The sequence below is a fragment of the Gadus morhua genome, chromosome 17 (genome assembly GCF_902167405.1).
Source record: "Gadus morhua chromosome 17, gadMor3.0, whole genome shotgun sequence".
Taxonomy (NCBI): domain Eukaryota; kingdom Metazoa; phylum Chordata; class Actinopteri; order Gadiformes; family Gadidae; genus Gadus; species Gadus morhua.
In genome coordinates, this window is record NC_044064.1 from 5,610,701 (window position 1) to 5,626,231 (window position 15,531).

General features: G+C 48.2%; 1 protein-coding gene across 2 annotated transcripts; it reads right to left on the bottom strand.

Annotated features, from left to right (window-relative positions):
• Positions 1–41: 41 nt before the first annotated feature.
• si:cabz01007807.1 (uncharacterized) lies at positions 42–14,954 on the bottom strand. Of its 2 annotated transcripts, none has more exons than XM_030338035.1 (32): positions 14,693–14,954; positions 14,317–14,385; positions 13,837–13,881; positions 12,480–13,667; positions 11,917–12,006; positions 11,282–11,794; positions 10,416–10,469; positions 10,254–10,313; positions 9,925–9,960; positions 9,747–9,800; positions 9,370–9,420; positions 9,109–9,168; positions 8,954–9,010; positions 8,808–8,870; positions 8,530–8,661; positions 8,098–8,160; positions 7,740–7,799; positions 7,060–7,131; positions 6,911–6,964; positions 6,604–6,663; positions 6,181–6,273; positions 6,015–6,062; positions 5,752–5,847; positions 5,074–5,145; positions 4,850–4,957; positions 4,693–4,740; positions 4,471–4,539; positions 3,684–3,752; positions 3,187–3,226; positions 2,789–2,846; positions 2,099–2,444; positions 42–1,337 (listed from the first exon to the last, which is right to left on the bottom strand). In XM_030338035.1, exons 1-32 carry the CDS (start codon positions 14,693–14,695, stop codon positions 933–935), a joined length of 4,236 nt encoding a protein of 1,411 aa, XP_030193895.1. In that variant the 5' UTR covers positions 14,696–14,954; the 3' UTR covers positions 42–932. The 2 variants fall into 2 exon arrangements, with proteins under 2 accessions (XP_030193895.1, XP_030193894.1); XM_030338034.1 differs by having other exon boundaries at positions 8,530–8,664; positions 14,693–14,952.
• Between the last annotated feature and the right edge of the window lie 577 nt (positions 14,955–15,531).

The following is a 15,531-nucleotide window of genomic DNA, read 5'->3' on the forward strand; positions in this document are numbered from 1 at the left end:
CAGGAACTGATACGTTACCTTATATATTCATAATACACAACTTTACATTTTGTAAAACGTCACTTTATTACATAATTAATTATTTTTACAAATAGAGTTGCTGGGTATAAAGAAAGACGTTGATTTAGATTATAAAACCACACATCGCCCATAGAAAATATAGACAGCATCACCCGTGTTAAAGAATACTATTTTATAATTATAAAGTGAAAGCGTCGTGTGCAAAACAACTGTGTAAATGATAAAACTCCAACCCCAAAAATAGAACTTGGACATAAATAAACATAAGCTATAAGTGGCACCGTAAAACAATAAGCGGAACTGAACCCAGTGTACTATAAATAAATCATATTCCTTCCAGACAATGGGTGATTACATGTTCTTTTAGTAACTTTCTAAAAAGGTTATAATCATGGTTTGCAAGGAACTTCGGGCATTGCCCTTTGTTGGTTTCCCAGCAACATATTGTAGCCTACGAACTATAGTAACCTAACCCTAACTAAATGGGGCCAATTTCAGAACCAGCCAAGCCAGATAAGGGTTTGGCCCCGTAGATATTCCCCAACGCCCGATTTGAGTCACACGCCGGCATTCCTCTGATCAACTGTACTCAATTACACCCCATATACGTAAACCTCCGACAATAATCAGATCCCTACAGGAACAACAGGTACTGCGCCCAGTGCGTCTCTGCATATACTTAAGAGTAGGACGGGGTGGTGTCATACCTCAGCGTAGCCAGTAGAGGGCGCTGCCGGTCTAACTATTACCAGACAGCAGCCTGCACATGAACCGGGAGGAGGAGGAGGGTGGCGGTGGAAGGGGTATGGGGTTAGGGGTGGTTGTGGTAGTGGTTGATGGTGGTGGTGGTGGTGGGGGTAGGGTGGTGGTGGTGTGGTAGGGAAGGGGGGGGGGGGGGGGAACACGACCAATCACACCCCGCCGGTGGCGTCCTGCAGCTCCTGCCTGATGGCGCTGAGCTCCACCAGGCCGTCGTTGAGCTGCCCCACCACCCCGCGCACCTCCGTCACCAGCTCCGCCTTGGCGCCGCGCTTCAGCTCCCGCGAGTCCTTCACAAAGTACTTGTCCATGCCCTGGAAGAGCCCCCGCAGGGCCGCCACCGAGTCCTCGGCCAGCGCCTGGGCGCGCGCCACGGGCTCGTCCGCCTGGCCGATGGTCTGCACCGCCCGCCGCACCTCCCAGGCGGCGGCGTAGTGCTGGTTCCCCGCCCGCAGCAGGGGGTGGCCCCGCAGACGGTACAGCCCCTGGCCCACGAAGCGCAGCACCCGGCCCAGGTCCAGCAGGAGGGCCTCGTAGGCCTTCAGGAGCACCTCCAGCTGGGGGGGGGGAGGGAGACAGAGACAGAGAGAGGGAGAGACATAGAGAGAGGGAGACAGAGACAGAGAGAGAGACAGAGACACAGACAGAGAGAGAGAGAGAGAGAGAGGGAGACAGACACAGAGAGACACAGAGAGAGAGACACACAGAGACTGAGAGAGGGAGACAGAGACACAGACAGAGAGAGAGAGACAGAGACAGAGAGAGAGAGAGAGAGACAGAGACAGAGACAGAGAGAGAGAGAGAGAGACAGAGACAGAGACAGAGAGACACAGACAAAGACACAGAGAGAGGGAGACATAGACAGAGAGAGGGAGACAGAGACACAGAGAGAGAGACACAGAGACGGAGAGAGGGAGACAGAGACACAGAGAGAGAGACACAGAGATGGAGAGACACAGAGACAGAGACAGAGAGACACAGAGAGAGACCCACAGACAGATGAGAGACAGAGAGAGACACAGACAGATGGAGAGACAGACGGAGAGAGACCCACACACAGAGAGACAGAGACCCACAGAGAGACAGACAGACAGACAATCAATAAATAGGTTAACCAAGGAAATGACCCACCACACCAAACCATTTTCCATCAGGTGATCAGACATATTGTTTGGTATTTGTTGTTGAAGGGGGCGGCTTGTCCAACACGTCGTTCTTTGAACCTCTGGACAGGATTTGGATCGGTTCCAATTAATTTGAACACAACCAAGACCAAGACCGCAAACGAGTGCGTCTGTAGCGGTACTCGCACGCCCACCTTCTTGCGGTCGTGCATGTTGTTGACGTTGTCCGAGATGGAGGCGGAGGCCGAGGTGATGCCGCCGGCCGCCACCACGCCCACGCCCACGGCCGTGAGCAGCAGCGAGGCGCCGAAGGTCACGGGGATCAGCGCCAGGCCGGCGATGGCGGCCACGCCCCCCACGGCCGTGGTGGTGCCGCCCGTGATGCTGGCGATCTTGGCCTTGCGGTGGAAGCTGCTGATGTCGTCCGTGACGGCGTGCAGCGCGATGATGTACTGCCAGAGCAGCTCGGCGCGCTCCGTGAACACCTTGTCGAACACGCTGAGGCCGCGGTGCACCTTGTGCGCCAGGGCGGTGAACGACCTGGGGGGGGGAGGGGGTTAGGGCCGTAGCGGCGCAATGCATGTTTTTTTTTTTTTTAATACTGTCAATACTGTTACCGATTAGTTTGGGTGTACATTTCTACTGTGTGTGTGTGTGTGTGTGTGTGTGTGTGTGTGTGTGTGTGTGTGTGTGTGTGTGTGTGTGTGTGTGTGTGTGTGTGTGTGTGTGTGTGTGTGTGTGTGTGTGTGTGTGTGTGTGTTTTTTTTTCCCCCCGCCCAAACTGTGTTCACAATTTGTATATTTATTCATCATCTTAAACCACAGCGACAGACGAACGCTAGATGGAAAGGGGATTGCCAAATCATTTTTGGATTTGGTCCTACTTTGTCTCGTCTTCCTTCATGTCGAGGTCCTCATCGTCTGAAGGCACCTCGTCCCATTCTAAACACACAAACAGGTTGTAGACGCATTCAGTAGACGCATACAATTATGAACATACCACACACACAATAGGGTACAAACTAACAATACAAACACACCACACCTCATAGGGTACAAACATACCACAAGCATTAGGGTACAAACATACCACAAGCATTAGGGTACAAACTAAGAATACAAACACACCACACCTCATAGGGTACAAACATACCACAAGCATTAGGGTACAAACTAAGAATACAAACACACCACAAGCATTAGGGTACAAGCATACCACACGCGTTCAAACATTGAATAAAAACAGGGGACGTGCGTGTTCGCAGGGGTGTGCATCACTCACGCTCCACTGTGTTCCACCACTCCATCAGACTGTCGGTGTCCTGTAACATACACAAACCAAAACCAGTACAACCACCAGTCACCTGCAGCTCTTCCTCGTGATACCATGACGACAGAGCTATTCACACGCTGGTCATGTGCTCACACACACACACACACACACACACACACACACACACACACACACACACACACACACACACACACACACACACACACACACACACACACACACACACACACACACACACACACACACACAGGATTTGTTTCAACCGATCATGTTGCTGGGGGCTACAATCTTTAACGCAACAGGAGGAATTGTAAAGTAGTGCCTGTAAGGGTTTCAGATCAACATCGTGCAGACGGGTAACTGCAGAAATACACTTATTAAAACTATGTTGGACCGCTGGTGCAGAGGTTCTGCTGTAACACAGTAGGACCACTGGATCCCAGACTAACCAGCAGCATCGACAGGGGGATGGAAGCCGCACTCACCCCATCGTCCTCCCCCTTCTCCAGCCCAGCCATAGCACGCTCGTCCCTCTGGGCGGACAACCACTCCGCCTGGAGAGAGAGTGAGATAGAGAGAGTGTTAGAGTGAGAGTGTGAGAGTGTGATAGAGTGACTTTTATTTCAAAATAATCATTGAGATGATCAAATTCAAAATGAGAGAGTAACACACAATGACACCAAGAGGCCATGTTGTCTCGTTAAACAACCAACAACCACAATTTGAAAACCCGATCACGTCGAAGGCCTTCAGAATAAAAGTGACTTTACTCAAATGAATGGCAACAAAAGATGACTAATAAGAAACACTTATGGTATCACCCGCCTGTCACATGAGGGCTAAGTATGTATCTCGGGGCGTGATAAAGCATACCTGAATGATCTTAATGATGCGGCAAACAAAGACAACTGGCACACTATCAACTGAGGCAGGAATGCCTTTTCTGTCGCATATTAAAAGGTCTTCCGTGTTCACACAACACACTTTTTTTTTATTCTGCAGTACAGGGATTTTCCAGCTCCACCTTCTACCTCCATGTGACTGATGTCCTCATGTGATTTTAGATTTGACGTGCATTTCATAAAAATGTTTAAAAAGGTCTACAGAAGGGAAGCTTAAGTTGAATATTAAAGATCGGCTCTCCGGAATTTAAGGTTTTAGAAGTTAGACGTTTTTAGATTTGATTTTGAACGCTTTGAAGTCACGCAGATTATCGGGGTGCTAAACCCTGACTGGTAGAAGCTTCTAAAACATGCGTGTGGTGGTCCGTACCGCGGCAGCCTCGGACTGGAAGTAGTCACTAGAGGTGGCTCCTGGGGGGTCCACATCCAGGGTCCCACTCTGGATGGACACCCGAGGACAAATAGAAAGGTGAGAAGAGAATTAAAAACCAAGTGACACATTGGAAATACTAAAGAACTACCCGTGGCAACCGTCAAGCGCTTTGCCTGCACTTTACTTGAATTACTTCTGACTTTAGGCACTTTGACTTACCTTTGCTTTGTGCTTCTTAATCCCTTTTGGTTTGGGCAACCTCTTATGCTAAAGAAAGTGGAGAGAAAAAAAAAAAAAAAGGTAAAAAAAACATAACAGCAATATAAACCAAAACGGAAATATTCGTTATATTTGGCGTTACGAAGAAATTCAGTACGGGTTTTGAGAGGTCCATCTCGTTCTCCTCCTCCTCCTCGTACGGCCCCCAAGGGCTGGGGGGACCCCCTTCACCCTGTTGGTAGTCTTCGTCCTCCAGGAAGGAGCCCTACCAAGGAACACAACACCCAAACGTCTCACATCCACCTGAATGATCCGTCCTAATATACAGAAATATCATCTACTTCAAGCTTTAATCCAAGCTGTGGGACTGGACTGAGGTACCATGGGGGATCCGTTGGGGAACATCTTCTTCTGGGACGGCTTCTGTTTATGACTTTTGTGTTTGGGATTTTTCTGTAGAAAAAAAAACAAAACAGGTTTTATAAAAATCATAATTTGACTGAGATAACATACGTTTTCTCCCCTGCAGGATCGATAAAATAATATATTGATTTTATATTCCAATGACAAGATTAGGACAATAACACAGATAAAGCGTTGTTCTAGCTTGTCTAGTCCTGATAAGAACTTGTGGTTCAGTCAGTCACTACATACAAGCCTCTGTGTTCTCCCTAAACCACATCACCAGCACGATGTATGCCGTTGATGAGTAACACTGCTTCAAATCGATCTAAGATGCAAGAACGAGCAACCATGGCTGAAGGCCACATATTCGACCACCAGGTGTGAGTGTGATTAGCCGTTAGAAGCCGTTTTGAAATTCTGCCTCTTCTGACATCAAAGCGGGCTGATCTACCCAGCACACATCTTGGTGTGCACGCCCGCTTGTGGCATCAGAAGAAGCAGATTTTCAAAACGGCTTGTAACGGCCAATCACACTCGCACCTGGTGGTATAACATGTCACCTTTAAACCGAGAGCTCTGGTTTTAAACACACAAAAGCGGTGAACCTGCAGCCTGTTCTTTGTCGTCCAGGCAAGGGTTGACCGACAAGTGTACCTGTTTGGCGTAATCCAGTTCCTCCTCCTCTCCATCCTCCCACTTCTCAGAGAACCCTTCTGGGCGATAAGGGCTGCACTCCTCCAGCATGTCCTCCTAAAAGCAACAAACGGAAATACAAGAAATTAATGTTTATGATGTGTTTAGAGAGGCGCCGATGTGATGCCCACTTTTAAAAGCTACTGCGGGAGCGTGCGGGTATTGCCATATTAGGTCATGATGTAGATGAGCGATGACATCATCAACATGGGACGTCTCGTTACCTTGGAGCTTCGGCGCTTCACGAGCGGATATTTAGACACTTGGGTTTTCTGTCGATAATGGGATGGAAACAAAATAAAAAACACACAATGAGTCAAATAAACACAACAACGTAGGTAACGTAAAACGCGTTCTGCAGAACAAAATGGACAAGTGTCCGGTTCTTACCGGTCTGCAGTCCTTCATGTCGTGGTGGAAGTCGTCTCCGTTGAGTCCCGCCAGAACGTTGGAACCGTAGTAATCCTCTTCCAGGAACGCTGCCTAGTGCACAAGAGTACAAGTACCATCAAGTACCGGCCTTACCAGGCGGTGTCTGGAGTGGCATCTGATGATACGATACATCTCATCAATCCTCTAAGTGTTGGGCATCGCACTAGTGCTTGGTTGTGGACACTGGGCATCGAACCCGGCACCTTTAGACTGGGAGTCAAACACCAACGTATCCTTGGTCATTTACAATTACAGTTGAGCACACAGTTGCCAATTAACAATATCAATAAAGAAAAATATTTTGGGAAAGAAATATACACATTTTATTTTATCCAGGGGAGTAATTAAATTGAAAACAAATGGAATATGAAGTAAAAGTACTTTGCCAGTAGACTGAGGAGTGTAGATATTTGCAGTGTTCAGGTCCTCGAACACATAGCCCTAAGAGAAGTATTCAAATGATTAAGGCAATGTGCATGAACCTAGAGAAAACTGTAGTGTGAATGCAGTGGTCGAGAGAAACGATGACATCTGAATGCAAAGTACAGTACCACACACACACACACACACACACACACACACACACACACACACACACACACACACACACACACACACACACACACACACACACACACACACACACACACACACACACACACACACACACACACACACACACACACACCTTAGAGCCTCTTTTGGGCGAGTAGCCGGAAGCCCCTTTCGATTCCTCCTCTTTCTACAGGAAACACATCAATTACAACTGATCGTTAACATCACAAAGCACAATTAAGGAAGAATAAATTAAATTCTGATTTAGACAGAGTCCTTTACCGCCACTCTGCTGATGGCGAAACCCCTCCGAGGAACAAACTTGATTTCCAATTTGTTTTTCTTTTCTTTCTTCTGCGAGACAAGAGGAATTTTACAATTGTGCAGATATGTCAAACATTTTAGCATTCATCGGAGTTCAAAACTACCTAAAATGGTTGGCATCAAGATGACTTAAAGAATTCGGCTAAGATGAGCGCTATTCAAGCTATTTGATTGGCTGGAATTAATCACACAAAAGAGAACTCAATACGGCGATTCCCTGGCACTAGTGGATGGCGCCCTTAGAGAGCCAGTGAATCCACTGTTTCAGCTGGAACTCCAACACTGAGATTTGAGTTCACTGTCTCTTAGGTTTGTTTTCGTGGTTTAGGCTTTCGAAACATTTTTGAAACACCTTTTTTGTTTATTTTGGAGCAACCTTTATGGCCACACTGGTGCAGGGACGGGAACCAGGGAGGAAAAACCACGACAAAGAACCAAGGGCTGGATTTGAACCTACGACTACTAGACCTTTCGTCTACATGCCAAGCGCACTAGCGGACCGCGCCTCCATTCCTCACCTAAGCTTGTTAGCTAATTATAACACCAAGCCCTTCATGCCTAATCCCTGTGTATTGTAAAGTATAATCATCCAATTAAACAAGCTATACCATTAACCAGATATAGATGAAACAACATACAATGTCACCGTCGCTCGTCCCCTTCTTCATACCCTCTTCTTCATCATCCAGGAGCATACCCTAAAAATGACCGAACACACACACACACACACACACACACACACACACACAATGTTACACAGAACACGACATAATCCATCTACTACAGTGAAAGTTTTTCATTTAATTGTTGTGACAGTGTAGGCCAGGGGAGAGTGGTATATATATATATATATATATATATATATATATATATATATATATATATATATATATATATATATATATATATATATATATATATAACATGTAAATCAATATCTATGACTGTAGTGGAGCACAGTACACAACATGTGTATCAGTAATTCCATCAGCTCACCTCAGACCATCGCCGCGCTACGGAGTCGCTCTTCTGAACCTTCAGCCTTTGCACGTCCTCATCCTACCAAGGAAGAAGAAAGAAATGAGTTTCATTATAGGATCGTATTGATATGACCCTGATATCATAACCCCATATTAAGGATGTAGATATACTTTTGTAAATAACTTGTGAACACAATGACCGACCTACTGTGATCTGATTTTAAATTAGTTTTAAAAAAAGGTTTAAAATATGTTAAGTACATTCAACAGAACTGAACTTCCACACGACCTGCAAATTTATATTGACTACCAATCGCAAATTATCAGAAAAAAATATTTTTTGTTAAAGAAGAACGCAATCGCAGAGAGACGTCACATTTTAATTTTGAACGTTGGCCATTTGAACTCTGACTCACTCGCTTAAACACCTTGCGTTAGCTTAGCTTACCTGCGTTTCCTGGCACCAGCGGCTGTCGTCCCATTGGCTGGCATTCACCTGGTCGCCGTCTGCCTTGCTGTGGAGGACAGACGCCTCGGAACCCTTGCGGAGAAAGGTGCCAAGCCGAAGCTTGGCCTTACTCTTCTGGAGAGAGAGAGAGAGAGAGACAGAGGGGGAGAGATAGAGAGACAAAAGGAGATAAACACAGAGATACATTATTGATGATCAAACTTCAAACAAACATTTTGTTATAGTTGAGAATTTAATTTATTTTTTTAAACACTAACCGGCTTGTGGTCCATTTCCTCTTCCATCTCGTCTTCGTAAAGGCTAGTTTCTGGAAAAGCCTCCTGGAAATCAACATGGAGGAAAATTAATACTGGAAAAAGATCATTATGGTGGCCAAGCAGCACTGTTATTAAACAGCACTCACCATTGAACTCTTGGAGAAGGAATAGTCGCTGATGTCATCTTTGTCTTCTTTGTCACGCTGAAAGATGAAAACATTAAATAAAACAGAAATGTTTTTTATAAAAAATAATAAATCTAGAGATAGTTGTGCATTTGTGTTGTTTATTCATGTTTCACCTTTGACGCCCTGAGAAGCGTTTCACCTTTGCCGTCGTTTGACACATTCCGATATTTATCCTGGTAACAAAACATTGTCATTAACGGGGGCGGGGGGGGAAGGACACACACACACACACACACACACACACAGACACACACACACACACACACACACACACACACACACACACACACACACACACACACACACACACACACACACACACACACACACACACACACACACACACACACACACACACACACACACACACACACCTTGAGCGAGCCTTTGAGGAAAGTTGACGTTATGAATTTTCTTCCTCTTTTCTGTTAAAAAGAAAGGAGACAAACGTTAAAGCTTTGTTCTCGAGCTCCGTTCCCATTCCTTCCCCCCCGTTGCTATTAAAATCTGGGGTATGTTTTTTCCCTTGACCTCTGGTTAGTGGGTACGGTCTACTGTGATGAGGCGCAATACGAATAAAGTTGACATGAATTGAACAAGAAAAAAAACGACGCGTTTGTGATCTCTTCTCCGCCTACGTCAGTGTGATGAGGTGTTACGCGAATCGGAAAACATGCAGGGACAGTGGATGGAAGCTGAGCGAGCGAGTGAGTGAGTGAGTGAGCGAGTGAGTGAGTGAGCGAGCGAGCACCTTCTCAGGATTGTCCAGAGGGCTGTAGCCATCTCCATCAGAGAGACCGTTCACCTGTTGGATTAACCACCTCAGTGTTATTGTCCTGCCATTCATGAAGATCTTTTTTTTATTATTATTTGGTTTGTCGCTTATTAACATCCAATCGAACTCTGCCCTTGAGCAGTAGTGGGCTCACCCTCATTGATTCTCTGCGCAGCCGGAAGGTTCCAGACTAGAGGGAGATGGCGACATGGGGATCAAATTACACACATAGGATGATCTAGCTATATCTACTGGGGACCCGCTCCAACATCAATTTAATTATTTTAAACACTATTCAAATATTATAATACACTTCGTTTGTAAAGCACCTTTACAAATTGAAGCAACAAACAAAAAGAATAACAGCAGGGTAATACTAACAAGCGGGAGTCTTACTGGATGGGAGGGGATCATTCCAATACGGAGGATAAAAATAACAAAAAGACTACAATCACACAATGAACGTAGTAAGTGGAGTCTGACCGGTTTGAATTCGGGGTCCAGCTGAGGACTGTCCTCGGGCCAGTCTTCAACACATCTCTCCTAGGGTGTGGAGATACGGGAAGGATTAATGAGGGTCAGTAAACGATCAGCAATGTACACCAACAAGAGAAAACATTTTAAATCAAAGCAGCAGCAACCGACCTGGCCGTTGAGCACGATGTCCAGATAGACGACGTCCTCTTCAGGGGGATCCTTCTGGAAAACAAAGCAGACACACCAGTCTATCCACTGTCCACCTTAACAATGAGATCACTGTACCCCATCAGGGGCCTCCACTGTACCCACCAGAGACCCTCACTGTACCCCATCAGAGACCTCCACTGTACCCCACAGAGACCTCCACTGTACCCCACCAGAGACCTCCACTGTACCCCACCAGAGACCTTCACTGTACCCCACAGAGACCTCCACTGTACCCCACAGAGACCTTCACTGTACCCCACCAGAGACCCTCACTGTACCCCACCAGAGACCCTCACTGTACCCCACAGAGACCCTCACTGTACCCCACAGAGACCCTCACTGTACCCCACCAGAGACCTCCACTGTACCCCACAGAGACCTCCACTGTACCCCACCAGAGACCCTCACTGTACCCCACAGAGACCCTCACTGTACCCCACAGAGACCCTCACTGTACCCCACCAGAGACCTCCACTGTACCCCACAGAGACCTCCACTGTACCCCACCAGAGACCTCCACTGTACCCCACAGAGACCCTCACTGTACCCCACCAGAGACCTCCACTGTACCCCACAGAGACCCTCACTGTACCCCACCAGAGACCTCCACTGTACCCCACCAGAGACCTCCACTGTACCCCACCAGAGATATTCACTGCAACCCATCGGAGATATTCCAGACACCAAGATCATGATGTCCAACATAGTCATTAAAACACAGACGATACATAATTAAATACACCTTTATCAAATGATATGCTTGTACATGTAATGAACCACATTAAATATAATGACATTTAATTGAATTGCCCTGTGATCTTTACCTCTGCAGCTTGTTTGAGGCGAGGAACCGGCTTGGGGGGTGGCGTTGGAGCCGTGACGTGGGTCAGTGGGGCGGAGGTGGTGGTGTTCAGTCTTGGGGTGGCCGAGGGCAAGGGGTGTGGCTCTGAGAGTTGAGTGTTTGGGGTTGACGTGGAGGTCGGGGTGGGGGTGAGGGTGGGTTTCTGGACCATCCAGGGTTCTGGGTTCGAGGCTGTGATGGGGGTGAGGGTGGGGCTGAGGGTGGGGGTCGGTCCGTGGGTGGTGAAGGGGTTTGAGGGGGCGATGGGGCTGAGGGCGAGGCCGGGGGCTAGTGCTGGCTTGAGTGTTAAGGGTTCTAGAATTAAGGGTTCTGAAGTTAAGGGTTCTGGAGTTAAGGGTTCTGGAGTTAAGGGTTCTGGAGTTAAGGGTGAGCTAGGGGAGAACCTGAGGGTGGCTGGTAGGGTCGGTCTGGGTGGAGCTTTGGGTGGTGTCTTCGGTGGAGTCTTGCCGGGCGCTGGAGAAGCATGTTGCCTAGCCTGAAATAAACAACAACAACAACAACAACAACACAAACCAACACCGTCAGCGGTGGACTTCAAAAGGAGCGCCATCAGCGACTCATGCTAGAGAACGGCCTTAATATTTGAGTCGACCGTACCGGACTCGCTGTTGGCCGGAGTACCAGGCCCGCGGGCCGCTGGGGTCTGACACGCGGCACAGGCTTCGGAGGTCTGCTGAAGGCGCTGCCCTGCAGGGCGGAGAGGAGATTGGGGTGAGAAAGAACCCCCCCCTCCTTCAGGAACCCTGATCAACCCCACCCTCCCGGGGACAACGACGAGACCCAAACTCAATCTATTGAGTACGGTCGCGTTCTACAACTGAATACTGCTGTGGAAATACTGTCCATCCAGATAAAGCGTCGATAATAATTGTTGGTAACTGTAAAAACAAAATAATGAAAAATGTCAGCCATATGCCTAAAGCTTTTTAAATGAAAATATTTGGTAGCATTCCTGTTTCAGGTGATTCTAACAAATTCTTGTCTGTTGAAATGACAAAGCACAAGTTTTAAACAACACTGAGCGCTGCTCACTTCAGTTTCATGGCCCTTTGCCATTATTTACATCTACAAGTCACTACACCGACACCAAATCGAATAATAATTGACCACGGTTGCGTCCCTGTCCTCTACCAACGGCAGACCGGCAGACGGACACTCACCGACGGCGTCGGGGACGGTTGCGCCGTTGCCATGGAAGCCAGGGCCAGAGCGAAGGGCGTGGGTTGGAGTATACCACGATTCGATCCCGTAGGGGTGGTCAGCGTCACAGCCGGCGGTACGTCGGGGCGGGCCGGCGTTGGAGGGCGGGACGGCGGAGCCACGCCCGTCCCGGGATCGACGGCGGGAGAGAAAATGTCCGCCGCGTCGGAAAGGTTGGGGGAAAGCGCGGCGCGTGGGGCCGTGACGGTGTCGTCGGCGGGGGCGGAGCTGGAAGCGCTGCTGGTGTTGACGAAAACCGACCAATTAGGACTGTCGGAAGGTCGGTTTGCGGACTGCGACAAGGGGGCGGGGAGTACGACAGACCCCTGTGCTTCCATAGGCCCTCGCTGGAAGAACGGGTCCCCGTCGGGAGAACGCTGGATCCCGTTGGTCGAGAGCGACAGCGCCTCACTCGGCGGGTGATCTGAGAAACTGAACAGGTCGTTGTCGGCAGAGAAGGGATCTCTGTAGACGAGGGCTCCGTTCGGGAGCGGCGTCTGGAACAAACCGGTCTCCTTCTCCGGGAGAGGGGTCCGGAATAGTTTGTCTCCTTCCTTGGGCCGGGATTGGAAGATGTTCTCCTGGAAGATGTTCTCCTGCTGCTCCGGAGAAAGGAGGAAGGGGCCCGCGCGCTCCGGAGCCTGGACCTCTTGGGTGCCCGGCGGGGTTCTGAACGGGTCGAGGGTGTTCTCGTCAAAGGGGAACCACGGGAACACGTCCGCCTTTTTGACAACGGATCCGTCGCCTTCCGCCACGGAGCGGCTGAGCCCGTCTCCCGCCGCGGGGGCGGGGGACGCGTCGTACCCGCCGGACGGCTCTGTGAGCTGGGGCGACCACGTCGGGTCAGAGAACGCCTGGTTCATCGATGACACGCTGTCAACCGCCGCCGCCGCCGCGTTCTGTGACGACAGGGGCCGGGCGGATGATCGATCCAGGCTGGAGAGATCGGACGGGCTCCGGAATCGACCCAGGTCAGAGGTCGAGCTCAGGGGAGGCTGGGTCAGGGAGGAGTCGGGAGGCGTAGCGGAGGCCTCCCCAGGGGATGCCTGGAGCGCCGTTGGAGGAGCGCAGAGCGGGAATGCTCCTTCAGGGAGAGAGGACGAGGCCGCCTGAAGACCCGCCGTGGGGGGCTTTTGGCCACTGGGCCCCTGAAGACACGACACGGAGGGAGTAGGGGTCATCACACGATAAACGTTGCTCGTACCATCACTTATGCACCGTTAGGTCTCCAGAGAAAGGAGTGTTAGAGGACGGAGGAAGGGGTTCAGCTCTGCCAGCAGCATGCAACGCTCGGAGAAGGAACTGTAGGTAACTCACCCTCACGGAGGCCCGTGATAGCATCCCATGTAGCCTGATGCTACCCTGTAAACACACACACACACACACACACACACACACACACACACACACACACACACACACACACACACACACTTGAGTAAAACAGTACAAAACAGAATCCAACTTAAGACTAAGAAATGGAATAATTTCATTATAAATAATATGACAGCTTTGTGTTTATCAGCTTACATATCCATATTTGGATAAGTTACCCGCATTGTGCCTAGTCATCTACATGCTTAGTCATCTACTTGGGACAGGTGTGTCACATGGAATCTATTGGCATGGCCTGCACAATATGTTTTGACAATCAAAACACAGCGTTAAATTTCAATGAGAGAGTTCCGACACAATGTTTTGGGCTGTCCAATTTAAGGCCAACCCAGCAATATAGATTTTTAATTAACAATTTCGTGTGTGTGTGCGTGTGCGTGTGTGAGTGTACATAAGTCTCACCGTTCGCTTAACTGCATGAGATATCTTGGTCCGATCCGTGAACCGTGTGAGGGTGACTGCTTCCTTGTTCTCCAGATATAATTAGGGGGGGAAGACAATAAATATAAAGCAATCAACACATCGAACTGCCTCCAGCACAAAAAAACGACACAAGCAAACCATCGCTCACATCACTCGTCTCTATCCATCCAAAACGTTTCTAGCAGTAGGCCTACACACTCTGATTGCAGGCCTACACACTCACACAGCAGGTCTACAAACACATACACATACTAGCCCTACACACACGCACACACACACACACACACACACACACACACACGTGTCCACGTTCAGTTCCAGACGAACATCCAGAATACCCTCAAAGCGTACTGACCATGATTGCGTCTCCCGTCCAATACTAGTCTTCATTCAGAGCGATCTAAAGCCAGACTTCCCCGCGTCTCAGATGCAAAGCAGTGATCGACAGTGATTGGTGATTGGCAAGGGTTCACGTGTCGTGGGACTGTTTATCTTGTTCAGCTCCTTCAAGGCTTCACCATGCAGCCCAACCGGTCGCGCCTGCTCCCTCCGATCGGCTGGTATGCGGCCCCGTGATGACGTTTGATCGGAGACCTTTGGCTTACCAACACGGCCTTTCAACGCATATTCATATTATTTTATTATTTTTAAATAAAAAATGGACCACGACTGTATTTATGAGCTGACATGATCACAACATTGCAGTGTGAACACAGTTAAGACGACTTGACTTCCTGAACAGGCGTCCTTCAAAGTAAAGTCTCACCTAACCAAGGCAGAGTCCAGTCTGATAAAATTGATCAGTAATATCACTACATAGTATGAGTGGTAGTATTATTATATGGGAAAGCACATTGTTTTCATTGCCACAGGAAGGAATACAGAAATTGAGCATTGATAATTGCACGGCTATGCTAATTTTAAGTATTTATTCACATAGAATATAATACAGTTATGATTGCACGGTTGTTTGTATGAAATGATAAATAAGTGTCTGCAATTGCCCATTTAAGTACAACTTTTAAATACGACAACTTTTATTTTGAAGAAGAATGTGACCTTTTATAGTCGAAAACACCAAATGAACCTCATACTCCAAAAGAAAGTAATTTCTTTGTAACCCTGCCAACACTGAAAAGGGTGCAGTCAATCTGGAATGAGGACTACACTGAACTTAACTGAAGCACATGATTT

What these genes read in the sequence shown, in the direction of transcription:
- si:cabz01007807.1 (XM_030338034.1), bottom strand. An exon ending in TCGCCATCAGCAGAGTGGCG is followed by an intron (nt 6,965 to 7,059) that starts GTAAAGGACTCT and finishes TGTTTCCTGTAG; the next exon opens with AAAGAGGAGGAATCGAAAGG. An exon ending in AACTGGATTACGCCAAACAG is followed by an intron (nt 5,146 to 5,751) that starts GTACACTTGTCG and finishes TTTTTTCTACAG; the next exon opens with AAAAATCCCAAACACAAAAG.